This window comes from Lithobates pipiens, unplaced genomic scaffold (assembly GCF_037356315.1).
Source record: "Lithobates pipiens isolate NorthernLeopardFrog02 unplaced genomic scaffold, aLitPip1_a1.2 Scaffold_28, whole genome shotgun sequence".
NCBI classification, from domain to species: Eukaryota; Metazoa; Chordata; class Amphibia; order Anura; family Ranidae; genus Lithobates; species Lithobates pipiens.
The window spans coordinates 42,004,027-42,021,398 of NW_027507789.1; the positions used below are offsets into that span (position 1 = coordinate 42,004,027).

General features: G+C 45.1%; 1 protein-coding gene across 1 annotated transcript in view; it reads left to right on the forward strand.

Annotated features, from left to right (window-relative positions):
• The window catches only part of TOP1 (DNA topoisomerase I), a 58,606-nt gene extending 41,839 nt beyond the window's left edge, over positions 1 to 16,767 (forward strand). Inside the window, exons 10-21 of the mRNA XM_077459129.1 lie at positions 994 to 1,115; positions 1,194 to 1,316; positions 1,510 to 1,697; positions 2,049 to 2,193; positions 2,315 to 2,458; positions 7,241 to 7,426; positions 7,567 to 7,635; positions 8,148 to 8,262; positions 9,133 to 9,260; positions 9,371 to 9,465; positions 13,638 to 13,787; positions 14,886 to 16,767. Of these exons, the coding sequence (XP_077315255.1) occupies positions 994 to 1,115; positions 1,194 to 1,316; positions 1,510 to 1,697; positions 2,049 to 2,193; positions 2,315 to 2,458; positions 7,241 to 7,426; positions 7,567 to 7,635; positions 8,148 to 8,262; positions 9,133 to 9,260; positions 9,371 to 9,465; positions 13,638 to 13,787; positions 14,886 to 14,988 (1,568 nt within the window). The 3' untranslated portion in view covers positions 14,989 to 16,767. The remainder of the gene's footprint in view (positions 1 to 993; positions 1,116 to 1,193; positions 1,317 to 1,509; positions 1,698 to 2,048; positions 2,194 to 2,314; positions 2,459 to 7,240; positions 7,427 to 7,566; positions 7,636 to 8,147; positions 8,263 to 9,132; positions 9,261 to 9,370; positions 9,466 to 13,637; positions 13,788 to 14,885) is intronic.
• The last annotated feature ends 605 nt before the right edge of the window (positions 16,768 to 17,372 follow it).

A 17,372-nucleotide genomic window follows, 5' to 3' on the forward strand; every position in this document is an offset into this window, starting at 1 on the left:
CCCTGTAGTAACTCCTATAGACGACGTCAATTTCCCAGCCTCTGTCGGCTGTCTCCTCTGCAGAGCTTCTGACACTGGAGACCGGATCCTCCCTCTCCCTCTCCCTCTCCAAAATTGCTTTTTTTGGGGGGGGGGTTATTAATCGAAACAATAATCGGCCAACTAATCGATTATGAAAATAATAGTTAGTTGCAGCCCTAGTATTGAGGGGTGCTGGAGCCTTGGCCTCCTCTTGCTGTCAGTCAGATGCTGGGAGGAGGTAGCGGAGGCATGGTGTGTTTCTATGAATGCACTCAGTTGGCTAGCTAAGGAAACGCCCACATACAGGCAGTCTTGTAAAAATTTATAGAGGGTTTAATAACGCTTTAAAAAAGTTTTTATTTAAGATAAGTTTTTGGTTGGATGCGGGAAAGACTGCAATAAAAACCTTTCTACTGTATGCAGATAAAAATTTGCTTTAGAAACTTTTTTGATGCAAACAATTGGTAGTGTACTTCTGCTTTAGCACTCTCAACACAATTTTCAATTTTCCCAGTAATTTTTCTAACTTTTTATTTATTTTGATTCCATTCTACCTCGTGTGTGTGTGTGTGTGTGTGTGTGTGTGTGTGTGTGTGTGTGTGTGTGTGTGTGTGTGTTTTTTATTTTTTTAAACATATGAATTTAATTGTTTCCACCCCTTAGCAGTGTTAGTTCTCAAGCTCTGTAACTGTCATTTTTGCTGGACTGCTTGGTCTGCATTTAAATGTGGAGAAAAATGTAAAATACAAGCGTGGACTACTATCGATAACTAACTACAGGTATAACCCTATACAGTTGCCAGATAATTTATTATATATATATATATATATATATATATATATATATATATATATATATATATATATATATTTTTTTTTTTTTTTTTTTTTTTAAGTGGACCATTGAAGTGAACGCTGCAGTTTTGCACTTGTGACTATTAATTCCCAGCAACTTTTTTTATGTTCACTGCAGGTAAACCAGTCAAGCTCAGCCCCAAAGCAGAGGAAGTAGCCACTTTCTTTGCGAAAATGTTGGATCACGAATACACTACAAAAGATGTCTTCAGGAAAAACTTCTATAAAGACTGGAAGAAGGTGAACATTATTACTCTTCACTAGGGAAATTTTAATAATTGCCAGCTTGTTGTCTTACCAGTATTCTGCCTTCCATAGGAAATGACCCCTGAGGAACAAGGTCTCCTCACCAACCTGAACAAGTGTGACTTCACTCATTTGAGCACATACTTCAAAGCTCAGTCTGAGGCCAGGAAACAAATGACCAAGGAGGAGAAACTGGTAACTTGTGTTACAATAGAATTCCTGTTCTATGTTCTACTTCAAAATGCCTGTGTGTGTGTGTGTGTGTGTGTGTGTGTGTTGTTTTTTTTTTTTTTTTTTTGTCTGGTTTTTATAAAATGTTTTATCACTCTGCTGAAAATTTGCAGTCTGGCCCCGTGTTGCAAGGCTCACATCTTTTCTCATTTCTTAGAAAATCAAAGAGGAGAATGAGAGGTTGGTGCAGGAGTATGGCTTCTGCATCATGGACAACCACAAAGAGAGAATTGCCAATTTCAGGATAGAACCTCCAGGCTTGTTCAGGGGCCGAGGAAATCATCCCAAAATGGGAAAGCTTAAGAGGAGAATCAATCCTGAAAATATCATCATTAACTGCAGCAAGTAAGTTTTACAACAATAATAAACTTCTAAAGCCCTCTTTAAAGCTTGATCCTAGTTTGCACAGCTGTAATTTTATGAAATAGAGGGGGGTATAATCCATAAAGGTGCAATGTCCTTGGTGTCCAGTCACCTATAAGCAGGGCATATACTCTGAGATAAGGCAGTGTGCCCCAATGAATAAGTACAAAAAGAAAAGGCTCTGTGGGTTTACTGCAGATTAGCAATTTCAGGTGGTATCTCATCAACTGAAGATTAGTCTTGGCAGGGCATTTGCCCCCCCCCCCCCCCCCCAGCTTACAATAGTATAGCTGTATGGTATTTGTAGTGACATCTTTCTGTGTATTTATCCAGAAATTCTAAGGTTCCCTCTCCTCCCCCTGGACACAAGTGGAAGGAAGTAAGACATGACAATAAAGTTACATGGCTTGTTTCCTGGACGGAAAACATCCAAGGCTCTATCAAATACATTATGTTGAACCCTAGTTCCCGTATTAAGGTAAGAGTTTTAATGTTGAAACACCCAAAGTCCTTAAAATTTAACCACGAATGACCCATTTGTTAAACATGATGGCCTTTACTACCACTTTTACTGAAATTCTTGTTTTTCTTTGTTTTAGGGTGAGAAGGACTGGCAGAAATATGAAACGGCCCGCAGGCTGAAGATGTGTGTTGATAAGATCCGCAATTCTTACAAAGAAGACTGGAAATCCAAAGAAATGAAGGCCAGACAGAGAGCGGTTGCACTGTACTTTATTGACAAGGTGAGGCATTTTACCAGAATAGCTGAAGTAGTTGTGCAAATCATTTGGTAGCCTTAGTTGATTAAGCAGAACACCACTATTGTGTTCGCTTATATCTGGTCTTTTTGTGTTTGGGGAAAACTATTTTCTTTCGTTCATTGATGGACACAGCATCTTCATCTTGACCTTAGGGTTATATCGCCCCTTTAAGAAAGGACTAGGCAGAAAGGGGGCGGTCCTCCTGGCTATAACCCCTCACACTGCATCCAGCAGCTCAGTTCTTTTCTGCCTAGTGTAGAAAGACCTGGCTCTCAGTGGGACCTTTGGTCCTGGGAATCTTCTTCTTCTTTTACTTTTTTTTTTTTTTTTTTTTTTTTTTAAATCTGCTGGGTGACAGGCTGGATAATGTATATCCTGGTAGTCTCCCCAGCCTTGCCATCGAGCGCAAGCAGGCCTTAGCTGCTGGATCGACCACAACATGCCCCGTCTGATCCAGGGGCGGTTGGTGAACTATATGCTCCGGGGTGCTGTTGTCTGTGTCAGTGTGCTGTGGCTGACAGCCACCCTGTACTGCTAGGGTGATGGGTCTGTCGGTGGAATGCGTCCAGCAGTCCTTGCAGGAAGGGTAAGTATGGTTCCACCTGTCTCGGTGGGATGGAGCAGATAGGCATTCCCAGGGAGATCGACTAGGGGGTCTCTCGCTCTCCCTTTCTTCTCTCCCTGTCCATTTCCCTCCTCTCCATGCTATGGGCCGCTGTGTGACTGGACACATGGTGGGGCTTTGGATCCTGGCAGGGGGGCTGCACTGGATGTTGTGGGTCCGCTCGTCCTTTTCCCTGTTTCTGGGCCATGGTGTGTTTGCCATGTGGGGAGGCCACTGCGCGCTCCACGTCCATGTTTCTGTAGCCACAGACAGTTTTTTTTTTTTTCCTTTCAGCCATTTTCTGGAAGCTCAGCGGCCATTTTCTCTGCGCCCTCAGACGTTTTTTGCTGAGACAGCCAGCAGCCATTTTCTAGTAGCCTCATAGTTTGGCCTCTAGCACTTGGTGCTTGTTTCCTTCTAGAACAGTGCGCTTTTCACACCGACACCTCGTGGATGACACGGGAGAGCGGACAGCAGCAGCACAGTGCAGTACCTGGGTCAGGGTGGCAAGTCCTGTGGAGAGCCCCTCAGTCTGTGGCAGCTAAGAGGGTGGACATTTTGTATGGACTATTGGGTCAATATAAGCAGTTTATCATTGTGTGGCGGGAATAGCACATGATTAGAATTTTATATAATCAATTATATTGGCCATCAAGTCACATATATATTTATATTGTATGGAATACCATTTGCTTTTTGCGCAGTAGTGCTCTCTAGCACAGGATTTTAGCATTGATTTTTTGCACATGACCATTCGGACAGGGAGATTTTCGGGTCAGCGCAGGAAAAGGCGCTTGTAGGAGCGCTTATTACAGCGTTGCAGGTATACCCTTAAAGATGGAGTATACGGCAGGGGGGCATCTACAGAGGTGTCGGTCCCTTTCGGGCTCCACAAGCTGGCCCTTACCCAGTTTATTTACAAGGAGTGGGGGTCCCGAAATGCAGGTGCGTTACCCCTCTTAGAGTTTTTCCTGAAGAAATGGACATCTCCTCCGATTGTTGAAGGCCCCCCCCCCCAGTATCCCGGTTAAATAAGGTAACCCCGATTCCAGTAAAAGGGACTCCTGTTTTCAAGGACCCTGTCGACAGAAGGGCCGAGGCAGTTGCCCGGTCCATGTTTACGGTCGGGTTAGCATTGCGGCCAGTGTTGGCCACGGCTCTAGTGTCAGATGCTTACTGAATGGGCTAAATCGTTGCACCGTGATTTGGAGGAGCAACGGGCTTCCCCGGTCTGCGTGGAGCTGGCGAACCAGTCGGTGCAGGGCCTTAAGTATGTCTGATGCAGCCCCCTTGCTCTCTAGAGCAGGAGTCTCAAACTGGCGGCCCTCCAGCTGTTGCAAAACTAAAAGTCCCATGAGGCATTGCAAGGCTGACAGTTAAGAGCATGACTCCCAAAGAGGCATGATGGGACTTGTAGTTTCCCAACACCTGAAGGCCTGCCAGTTTGAGACCCCTGCTCTAGAGCCTCAGTATCAGCAGTAGTGCTACATCACCTGATTTGGCTGAAATGCTGGTCTGCAGACCAGGCATCTAAGAAAGCACTGGCGGACTTGCCCTTCCAGGGAGAGGGGCTATTTGGAACTTCGCTGCATGACATTAAGAATGTTACTGGGGGTAAGAGTACGTTGCTCCCGCAGTCCAGAAAAGGCAAGGAGCAATGCCATAGACAAGGTCAAGGGCCCTTCTTTTCCAAAGGGCAATCGGATTTTTCATCTACCCGGAACGGCGGGTAAGCGTTCCTAGTCAGACAAGGTGCCTGCTGTGGAATAACCCTGAGGGATAAAGGCGTCCCTGGTGTCACAAGCCTACGAGCAAATCTGTTAACTCATGAAAGTTTGCCTCTGTCCGACTATCGGGGTGGGAGGGGGCTCGCCTTTGGGAGTTTGCAGCCCAGTGGACCTCGCTACATTCTACATTTTTCTCTTCCCCCCCCCCTTTCAGGGCAGAACAGGACCTGCTGTTGCGCAGGGTGCCTGTACCTACGCCGAAAAGGTTTCAGGGATTCTACTCCAATCTGTTTGTAGTCCCAAAGAAGGAAGGGATCCTTCCGGTCCTGGACCTCAACAGCTTTGTGAAAGTACAAAGGTTCAGGATGGAATCAGTTCGCTTAGTGGTCGCTGCACTCCATCAGGGGGATTTTCTGGCATCCCTGGACATCAAGGACACACACTTGCATGTCCCCATATGCATCAAGCATCAGAGGTTTCTGCAATTTGCAGTCGAGGACGAGCACTACCAATTTGTAGTTCTCCCTTTTGGCCAGGCATCGCCACTGAGGGTCCTCGCTAAGGTGCTAGTCCCAATTTTGGCTTTGCTAAGGCAGCGAGGGATTGCAATCGTGGGTTACCTGGACAACCTCCTTCTGAGGATCAGCTTCCACCTCAGAATTAAGGGAGGATGTGGCAATCGCCATGCAAACGCTTCGGGAGTCTGGTTGGGTACTGAACCTACAGAAATCGGTGTTGGTGCCGACTCAACACCTGGAGTACCTGGGCCTGCTTCTGGACTCCTCAGAGGTGAGTCTTTATTCATTTGGACAAGTTGTAGACAATTCAAGCTGCGGTGAAGTTGTTGGTGTCTCGTAGGGTCACTGTTTTTGCAAGCGAGTCCTGGATCTCATGGTAGCCACTTTCAAGGCGGTACCATATGCTCAATTCCACACTCGAGTCAAAAAAGTTGCAAAAGGCGATCCTGTCCAAATGGGACTAATCTCCATTGTCCTTGTCAAATTTTCGGCTGGGCTAGCTAGGGATTCCCTGCTCTGGTGGCTGAGGTCCCCCAGCCCTTCAGTCCGGGAAGTCGTTCTTACTCTTCATTGGACGGTGATCACAACGGACGCCAGCCCAGGGTTGCTGGACCCAGGAAGAATTCCGCCTGCCGATCAATGTGCTAGAACTTTGGGCTATCAGGTGGTGCCTCTCCACATGGTCTCAGAGGCTGCAGGGGCATCCGGTCAGGATCTAGTCGGACAACGCCATGGCGGTGGCGTATGTCAACCAACAAGAACCTCGGCTGCAGCACTGGAGGTTGCTCACATCCTGCGGTGGGCAGAGCGACATGTGCCAGCTCTGTCAGCCGTGTACATTCCAGGTGTAGAAAACTGGTAAGCGGACTACCTAAGCCTTCAGATGCTGGACCAAGGGGAATGGTTGCTACATCCAGATGTATTGTGGCTCCTTTGCCTAAGGTGGGGCACTCAAGATGTGTATCTCCTGGCTTCTTGACTCAATCGGCAGGTACAGAGGTTTGTGTCCAGGTCAAAGGATCCCTGGGTGGATGCAGCAGACGTGTTGGTGGTTACATGGGGGCAACATCGGCTGATTTATGCTTTCCCCCCACTCAAACTTCTACCACGTCTGCTTTGCAGAGTGGAGGCCGAGGGGATTCCGGTAATTCTGATTTCTCCAGATTGGCCTTGCCGTTCGTGGTACGCTGACATAGTATGAACGGTGGCGGATGTTCACTGACACACCGCATCTCCGATCGTGGTAAAGAGCCCATGACGAAGGATCTTTACCACATGAACAGCTGTGCACAATCGCGGTGGGTACCAGAAAGTGCCGGATATCGGCTTTCCTTGTTTCACGCTGACAGGTAGAGCCGATCGGCGGCTCTCTTGTCAGAGGGCGGGTCCGCCCTGATGATCAGCGCAGCCCCCATCAGAGGTGCCCACCACAGCTGCCAAGCAGTGCCCATCAGTTACGCTTTTCAGTACCTCCTCATCAATGCCCATCAGTTCTGCATATCTGTGCCCATCAAGTCTACATATTGGTGCCGCCTCATTAGTGCCTGTTGGTGAAGGAGAAAACTAAATTTTATAACGGAAACTTTTTAGATTTTGTTTAGCAAAAAGTTAAACCCAGGGGTGATCAAATACCACCAGAAGAAAATGAAGATGATTTAGTTTTGGGTCCAGTGTTGCATGACCTCAATTGTCATTCAAATTGTGACATTGCTGAAAGCTGAATATTTGTTCTGGGCAGGAAAGTGCCCTGTATTGGTTAAATATCCAAATACATTATTATATATTCTTTCTGGTTAACCAGAAGTAAATGTGGTTGAGATCATGCAGTTGCTCAGAATGCTGGAATACAATGCTGGTACAAATTGTGCTTTTATTGTAATGTACCACCTTTTTTTTTTTTTTTTGTCATTTTTAGCTTGCCCTGAGAGCTGGTAATGAAAAGGAGGAAGGAGAGACTGCTGACACTGTAGGCTGCTGCTCATTGAGAGTGGAACATATAAAACTTTTCCCTGAGATTGATGGTCAGGAGTTTGTGGTAGAGTTCGACTTCCCTGGTAAAGATTCCATCCGCTACTACAACAAGGTGCCTGTGGAGAAAAGGGTACGTACCTATTTTGAGTGCTTGCTTTAGTCATGGCTATTATGTCATTTAGCCATAGTATGGATCCTTGAATATCTTTTTTTACAAACTTTTTTTATTTATTTTTATTCCGCCCCCCCCCCCCCCCCTCCCTTTTTTAGGTCTTTAAGAATCTGCAACTTTTCATGGAAAACAAACAACCTGAGGATGACTTGTTTGATAGGCTCAATGTAAGTATTTTACCATAACTTTTCAATTCTGTAAACTTGTGCTGAGTTAAGCTGGGCTTGGACTGGTCAGAATTCAACCAGTGCAGCAGGGACCAGCTGTTTTGTGTTTTTGTTTTGTGTGTGTGTGCGAAAGGACACCTTGGGAAATCTTTGTCAATCAGCTGTGTGTGCTGCTGTCAGAATATAATATCCCAGCAGGGATGATACTCCCATCCAGTTGCCTTGTTTAGGTGTTTTTTTTATTTTTTATGGTACCAACTTTAAGGCCACTTATTGTTTCACCCCCCCCCCCCCCCCCCCCAAATACCCATGTTTGCAAAGATCTCTCCTTCCAGTGCCCTGAAACTTCAGGTCATCAGTGGCTTAAGGACACAACATGGTTTCCCCACTACTAGCTACAGGATGTTAACCTGTGAAAACGGACTGTTCTGGAACTCTGGGAGAACTTAAATCGTATGCTGACTTCAGGGTAGAACTTGTACTCCTTCCCATGCTTTTTCTTTATCCCCCAGACAAGCATTTTGAATAAACACCTTCAGGACCTGATGGATGGACTGACAGCCAAAGTGTTCAGGACATACAACGCCTCTATTACCCTACAGCAGCAACTGAAGGAGCTCACCAACGGTAAGTCTCTTCTTCTGGTGGTAATTCTTGGTTCTCTACTGTGGTAGGTTTTTTGTTTGTGTTTTTTTTATTCTTATTTTTTTTTTTTTGGTTTGTCCTCTTAGGTCTTGCTGTAGCGCTTTTATTTATATATTTTTATTTATTTTGCGTTGCCCACCCAACTTATTATTTTCTAGGTGGTCTTGTGCTAGAGAGCTAAGTTTGAGTTTATAATTCTGTGGACTTGGGTCACTTGGCAAGGAGCCATTGGCCATTTATAATGGAAGACTCCCAGCCACTTTGGTGTCTGTTTAATACAATAAAACCGATAAATGAGCAGTCTGTTGAGCCTAGCTTGAAGTGGTACAGGGCTATGCTTGGACTTTGAATTCTTGTACGGTTATAATAATAAGCTATTCCCTAAGGCTGCATTCACACCTGAGCGTAGCTTTTTCAAGCGTTTTTTGCGGCGTTTTTTACCGCGATTTGCAGCGTTTGTTACCGCGATTCGCGGCGTGTTTTGCCGCGAATTTGTGCAGGGCAAAAGGTCACCAATGTTGAGCATTGCAGATACAGCGTCAAAACGCTCGAATCGAGCGTTTCCATTAGTTTTTATGGGAATGAAAACGCCCAAATCAGCCCGATTCGCGCGACAAAAAAGGGTCGGGAACTTGTTTGAGCTTCAGGCGACTTGGAGTGGAGATGTGAACCATCTCCATTGAGAATAATGTATTTTTCCCCTCCAGCGTTTTGTAGCTTCAGGCGTAGGGCTACAAAACGCTCAGGTGTGAATGGGGTCTTAAAATAAAAAAAATTGTAATGATGTTTTTTAAGTCTTTCCTATTGAGCCGATGAATGTAAATAGTCTAAATATTTTGATTTATTTTACAGGCGATGATAATGTCGCTGCCAAAATCTTATCTTACAATCGTGCCAACAGAGCTGTGGCTATATTATGTAACCATCAGCGTGCTCCTCCTAAAACCTTTGAGAAGTCTATGATGAACCTGCAGACCAAGGTAGTACCTGTCAGGGTTTCAACCAATTGCATTTTTTTTTTAGTGGACTATATAGTTCACTGTGTAGATCAGTATTAAAGTGCTTTTGTGTCCTTTTTTTTTTTTTTAAGATTGATGCCAAGAAGGATCAGCTAGGGGAGGCACGACGAGAGCTGAAAAGCGCCAAAGCAGACGCCAAGGTCAAACGGGATGAAAGGACAAAGAAGTATGTGTGGGATGATCCCTATTTCTTGCATAACTACACATTAGATCTCCTCCATTTCATCTCATCTCACTGATTTGGCACATCTTGACTAGTTGGTGGCCATGTGGCATTCATAAGCTGTATTGGGAAGGTTTTACCAAATTAAGTTTTCATTGATTGCTTTGTACTGTTTACCAAATGTTTATCAAGATCCATTAGTAAACTTCCTATATACAGTGTAGCTGAAATTCTCCTTTAGGCTGCTTTCACACTGGGGCGGTATTCAGGCGTTACAGCGCTAAAAATAGCGCCTGTGTAGCGCCTGAAAAAAACCGGCCCCTTTCCCTCCAGTGTGAAAGCCGGAGGGCTTTCACACTGGAGCGATGCGCTGGCAGGACGGTGAAAAAAGTACTGCTAGCCGCATCTTTGGAGCGGTGTATTCACCGCTCCTATACCGCTCCTACCCATTGAAATCAATGGGACACAGCGGCAATACCGCCGGCAAAGCGCCGCTGCAGCGGCGCTTTGCGGGCGGGTTTAACCCCTTTTCGGCCGCTAGCGGGGGTTAAAACCACCCCGCTAGCGCCCGCACACCGCCGCTAAAACGACGGTAAAGCGCCGCTAAAAATAGCGGCACTTTACCGCCGACGCCGCTCCCGCTGCAGTGTGAAAGCAGCCTTAATCTCTATTAGCAGGGGTGAAAGCGGAGTGCCACTATGCAGCTGCTGACTTTTAATATATGGACACTTACCTGCCCAGTGCGCCCGCGATGTCCTCACCCGAAGCCGATCTGTCCCTTGGCTCCCGGGTGGAGGTGCCGGCATCTTCGGTAAGGGAATCAGGAAGTGAAGCCTTGCGGCTTAACGGCCTGATTCCCTACTGCAAATGTGTCTCCCAAAAGACTGGGGCGGAGGAGGGGCCGGGCATGGCCTAGAAGGGTTAAAATGTAGGGTGATTAAAGGGTATAATGTGTTACCCTTGGAGTGGTTTCTAACTGTGGGGGAAGACAGATCTGTGTTCCTGCTTAGCAGAAACACGATCTCCATCTCCCCCACTGACAGAATGGCAATCTGCCTTGTTTATATATGCAGACCACTGTTCTGCCTCTCTTGGAAATGGTTGCTGGGTGCCGGCAAACAGAGGGTCTGCTGGACCCACTGATTTGGCACCTGCTGTGTCTGAAAGCAGGAGCGGGTCGCCGGGGGCACACCCCCCAGACCCAAAGGAACGATCATGTACAAGTGGGTATTTTTATTGCTTAAGGACCGCTCTGCCACAGTATGTATGTGGGGCAGTCCTTGACCACTTGCCGACCATCTGTTGGCCTTCTACTGTGGCAGGACAGTATGTACCCGTGGGCAGTCGTAACTGTATGTCGGGCCTTTAAGCAGGAATAGCAGGCACATGCCTGCTGCACTGCGGGGGAATTGGTGTGTGTGTGTGGCCTCAATTTTACCTCCGGCCACAAGAGCCAGAGTGTGTGTGTGTGTGTGTGTGTGTGTGTGTATACACACGCAAATCCCTGTTCTGATAGGAAAGACAGATTGTGTGTTCCTACTAGCTAAGAACAACAATCTGTCATCTCCTCTAGTCCATTCCTTCCCCCTACAGTTGGAACACAAACTAGGGAACACAGTTAACCCCTTGATCTCCCCGTAGTGTTTAAATGTGAGTGACATTTACACAGTAATTTTTTGCATTTTTTTTTATAGCACCGATTGATGTATAAATGTCAATGGTCCCAAAAATGTCAAGTGTCAGATCTGTCCGCTATAATGTTTCACGCGCAATTAAAATCGCAGATCAATGTCATTACTAGTAAACAAAAAAATAATAAAAATGCCTTAAAACTTTCACAGTTTTTAAACGCTATAACTTTTAGGCAAACCAAACAATATAAGGTTATTGCAGAAATGTTTTTTTCTTTTTATACCCAAAATATGTAGCATGCATATCGGCCTAAAATGAGGAAAAATAACCTTTAAAAAAATTGGGGATATTTATTATAGCAAAAAGTACAAAATGTGTACCGTATATACTCGAGTATAAGCCGAGATTTTCAGCCTCTTTTTTGAGGCTGAAAGTGCCCCCCTCGGCTTATACTCGAGTCATCGCTGTCTGCCCGCTCGATCAGCGTGTCGAGCAGACAGACAGCGGCCATTCTATGATTCAAAAGCCGCGCCTCCGGCTCCGCCTTCGCCTGTGATAGGCGGAACACTGAATTTCCCAGCAGCCTGTGTTCCGCCTATCACGGGCATCGTCTCATCCTCGTACTACGGACGAGGATGATACGACGTCCGTGATAGGCGGAACACAGGCTGCTGGGAAATTCAGTGTTCCGCCTATCACAGGCGAAGGAGGAGGCGCGGCTTTTGAATTTTACAATGGCCGCCGACGAAGAGGGGACGGAGGCAAGGCACGGCACGGGACGGGACGGGACGAAGGCAAGGCACGACACGGGACGGAGGCTCGGGACAAAGGCTCGGGACACAGGTAGGCTGGACACACACACACACACACGCACACGCACACGCACACACACACACACACACACACACGGATGGATGGATGGAGACACACACACACACAGGGATGGATGGATGGAGACACACACACACACACAGGGATGGATGGATGGAGACACACACACACACACAGGGATGGATGGATGGAGACACACACACACACACACACAGGGATGGATGGATGGATGGATGGAGACACACACACACACACACAGGGATGGATGGATGGATGGATGGAGACACACACACACACACAGGGATGGATGGATGGATGGATGGAGACACACACACAGGGATGGATGGATGGACACACACACACACAGGGATGGATGGATGGACGGACACACAGGGATGGACGGACACACAGGGATGGACGGACACACACACAGGGATGGACAGGCATGTCTCACCCTCGGCTTATACACGAGTCAATAAGTTTGCCAGTTTTTTTGGGGGTAAATTGGGGGCCTCGGCTTATATTCGGGTCGGCCTATACTCGAGTATATACGGTATATATATTTTTATTTTTTGTATATAGAGATGATCAAATACCATTTAAAGAGCTCCATTTATGTGGGGGGGACTATATTTTTGTTTTGGGTACAGTGTCGCACGACCGCGCAATTGATCAATGCTGTTCCTGGCCGGCTCTGCATGAGAACTGAGTGAGCAAAGACTGCTGATCGATCAGCTCTTAATCTTCGCTGAGCGCAGTGTCAATCATCGCTCTCTGCTCTGCCCCTCCAGTGCTCACTGGAGCACTCTACTGTGGAAGGGGGAAAAGCGGCCTGCTCAGGCTGTCGGTGTGCTCCGAGGCTGTCGGCTAACGGTCAGGTATCTGTGGATTCCTACATTATTGGGATTTCCGTAGAGCCTGGATTGGCTCTTTGATGTCAGCTGATGGCGGGCTTTAGTCACAGGCGTTCACTTAGTTTTGGGTCCTACTTTTCCTTTTAACACAGATTACAAAGTCCAGCTGCATGCAATGTTTATAGTGCAGTTGACAGAAATGTATAACCCAAAACACAGCTTATACTTTTTGTTGGTCATTGTTTAGAAGAATGCACCCCTTTCACACTGAGCCGCCCCGGGCGTCAGCGGTAAAGCAGCAATGTTTTTATCGGCACCATCAGTGGGCAGGAGCGGTGTATTCACCGCTCCTACACCATTGCAAAGAAGCTGTGGCAGGACTTTTTGTGACGCCCTGCCAGCGCAGCGCCTTAGTGGGAAAGCACTCAGGCTTTTGCACTGGGTTTGCAGCTGAGGCTTTTTTCAGGCGCTATGCAAGTGGTATTTTTAGCGCTGTAGCACCTGAAAGACTCCTCGGTGTGGAAGGGGTCTTGCACTGATGTCAGTGGCTAATTATCTAACATAAAAGGCCTCTGTCTTGTAATATTGCGTGTTGTGTTTATTTTCTTTTTTGGCTCGGTCATGTAGATTTCTGCAGCTATGTTAAGCTGAAGGGGTTTTCTTGTGGTTGTTGTAGACTTTGGGTACACTACCTAGGTCTAGCAGCCTTCCTTGTGGTCACTATAGTGATTTTTATATATGGTTAAGAGTGGGCACTCAACTGCTTCAGCATGCATCATTCTTTTGGTATCAAAATAAAATGCAGTTTTTCCCTTGGTCCTTCCCTGTTCAGTTAGACGTTTTTTCATTTTCTTGCAGGTTGGTGGAGAGCAAAAAGAAGGCTGTAGAGAGGATAGAGGAGCAGCTGATGAAACTGGAGGTTCAAGCCACAGACCGAGAAGAAAACAAACAAATTGCTCTAGGAACCTCCAAACTTAACTACTTGGACCCAAGAATCTCTGTAGCTTGGTAAGAACAGCTTTTATATTTTTCAGTTTAGCAACAGCCTTTTCATAGGTTAATGCTTTACAAGTGTGGGGGCTTTACATTATTTTTTCATTTTTATCTTTGACTAACTGCAGTTGCACATTATCTGACATTACATTTACAAAAATGTTTTATTAACCACTTGCGGACCACCCCACACACCTGTACTGCTGCAGGGCAGCTTGTCTGTGGCAGATCACATACCTAGCACTTCGGGTCTGGGGTGAAACCTGTTCAGGCTGTGATTTGACACAGCGGTAGCCAATTTGCGGGTCCGGCACCCGCAGTGTCTGCCAGGACCTGCCAATCGTTTGGGAGACGGGCAAAACGGCAGTCTACCACTACCAGTCTTACTAATGTAAACAAGGCAGACCGCTGTTCTGAGAGGAGAATGTACTGATCATGTTTCGAAGCAGGAGCCAGGTTCTTTACATTCTCTCCCCCCCCAAGTTGGTAAGCACTCCCTAGGACACATTTAACCCCTTCCCTGCCAATGTAATTAGTACAGTGCATATTTTTTGCACTGATCACTGTATTGGTGTCAGGTGTCCAATTTGTCTAGCAGAATACCGCAGTCCTGCTATAAAGTGACTAATTTGCCGCCACTTTTTTTTTTTTTTTTTTCCTATCATAGTGTAAAAAATAAAAACCGCAGAGGTGATCAAATACCACCAAAAGAAACCTCTATTTTGTGAGAAAAAAAAACAAGTTTTATTTGGGTACAGCATCGCAAGACCACCCCTTTCCTGTATAGCCAGGTTGTGCAAAAAGGCATGCTTCTATGCCTGGTGATCCAACGGTGTTACCTAGGGATTTGCTGCAGCACACCTATCCTGTGCTACCATCCTCTGACATAACCAAGGGTTGCCAACAGTCTCTTCGAGGTTGGGCATCGGCCCGGTTATGAAGTGCATGCACCTTGTCAGGAGGGCGGGCAGCTGCAGAAACCATATAAACCGCACTTGTACACATAGTTCTGGCCTAGGCCAGTAATTGGGGGGGGGGGGTGAAGTTCTGTATTAAAAAAAAAAAAAAAATACTTTTAAAATGGATGCTGTGATCATTTCTTCTTGCTTGCAGGTGTAAAAAATTTGGTGTCCCCATTGAGAAGATCTACAACAAAACACAACGAGAGAAATTTGCATGGGCTATCGACATGGTGGAGGATGACTATGAATTTTAACGTGTGCGCGAGAGACAATTGTGTTCTTAATTTGTTTTTAATTATTATTTTAAGCCTGGATGTCACCTCGGAAAGGGATTTTTCTTTTAGAGAGCTGTGAGCCTTACCTTTTTATTAACTTAATTTTATTTTAAGATGGGAAGGGGATATGCAGCAGATTAAGGGGAGAAAAGAGACATGGATTATAACTAAAAATATTAATATTACCATCCCCTTGCTGCCTTCAGTATTGTCCCATGGACAAGAACTATATATACATATGTACAATATGGATGAGCTGAAGTTGTGACTACGCTGTTTTTATGTGTGTTTTAAGATGGGAGGTTTTCACCAGGCATAAAAAATCCGCTTTTCAAAAAAGTCTGTATAATAGAATTAAAAAATATCCTGTGTGTTTTTACAGTTAAGATTTTTTGCGATAACGTCTATTTTAATAGAAAACTATAAATTGTACCCTTCCCTTTCATCTGGACATATCCCCTTACCCTGGTTACACTGTTCTGCTGAAAAGAGGGGGCGTGTTGTCTGGCAGCTGGGGAGTCACTTTGACTCCTGTTTTCCCATTAAAAGTGAATCTGGGCCTTGTGGTCTAAAACTGGGGGACAGGAAGCTGTCTTTTTGCCTGCAGCAACCAATCAAGTGAAACTTTGTATGTAATCTGCATTCCTGATGGATGCGAGTTACCATAGATAACAAACTTCAATCTAATCGGGTTTAACCTGTCCTTTTTTCTTAGTGTAGATTAGAGAACTAATTATGCAGGTTGCTGTAGAGGAAAACGATAGGGCTAATGCATGAAAAGGAGAAATTATTTAGCACAAAATTGGCAACGAATTGGGTTTCACCTTGGGGTGGGGGGAGGGGGGGCGGTTAACCAGTGGATCCATTCTGAACTCCAATTGTGTAAAATGTTCTCTAGTTTCCATGAATTGGCTCCAATATCTCATTTTCTTTCTCCAGTTTTTATGCAGGAGTCCCATGTCTGAGCCATCCACAGTTGGTTTGGGCACTTGGTTACAAATGTGATTTTTTTTTTTTTTTTCACAATTTTACTGAAGGGGGATTTTATTTTTTTTTCAACTTTTTAGAAATGTGAATTCTTTTTTTATTTTTTATTTTTTTTTTCTTTGCCCAATTATCTATTCACTATTTTAAGTATTTAATCCTGTATCTTAGTAGCAAAAAAGCAGAAAAAACAGTATCAAAACAGTTGTACCATTGTAGGAACATTGAACTTTTCATTTCAGTAAATGCTTTTAACAGAATTTTATTTAATGTGAAAAGTACTTTTTTGTCGAAGTACAACAGAGACCAAACTTGTTGAACTTTTTGTATAAAAGCATTATTTGTCACGGTGGGATGAACTGACACCCCATGGAAAGGTGGGGGGGTACTTGCCATTATTCCTTGAGTTGCTTAAGTCATATAAGCTTAGTGTTTGGCACCTCTATTAAATGGGGAGAATGATGCAGATGTGGACAACTCTGTTGGAAGCCATTGGGGGCCAGGGAGGAAATGTATTTGAAAGCTATACTTGAAACTTATTCCACAATGGACTGGCTAATCTTTAGTAAAGGCGGTTTTAATTGGAGGAAAAGAACATTTGTCATACAGGGTTTCTGGAGAACCTGTAATGCATATATTTTATTTTTATTTTTTATTCTAAATGAGTGTTCACAACAATCCTTTCTTTTATGACTATCTCCCCATCTCCTGTTTTTATCATGATTTGCCATTAACTTGAGTGTAGGTTATTTAAAAATAAAACCCTACAACTTGCATTTGACTTTGTTGTGTTTCTTTTAGCTTGTGTGTTTGTTGTGTTTTTTTTTTTTTTTTTTTTTTTGTACAATGTAAAAGGTGCGTTCCATTTTTACATTTCTTTCCTGCATGCCCACAGTGTGCTGCGGGCATCAGCTGCAGGCCAGGGAGACGTACCTGCACATCGTGACATTTTCTTCTAGGTTTGGCAGCTAATTTCAGACAATGATTTTGGTTGATCTGTGGTGGCCAGTCACGCACAGTTATATGTTTTATTAAAACACAAAACTTTTGCTCTTTATTTTTTGCAATAAATGAAAAAAAATTTGGAAAAGAAAAAAAACAGCTGAGATCAAATACCACCAGAAGAAGGCTCTTTGTGTGAAATAAGTTATTTCATTTTGGGTACAGCATTGCATGAACAAGCAATTGTCAAAGTAGCACAGGTCAAAATGCTCTGGTCATGGAGGGGGGAAAACCTTCTAGGGGCCAAGTGGAAAGTGCGGGAAATGATGAAATGCACTCTATATTCCCGGAAGCTACATTTTCATGTAACCCTGGGTCAGCAACCCATCGATTGTGATCAGGGCTGTGCTGAGCAGCTGTCTTACAGGCAGAGTGGA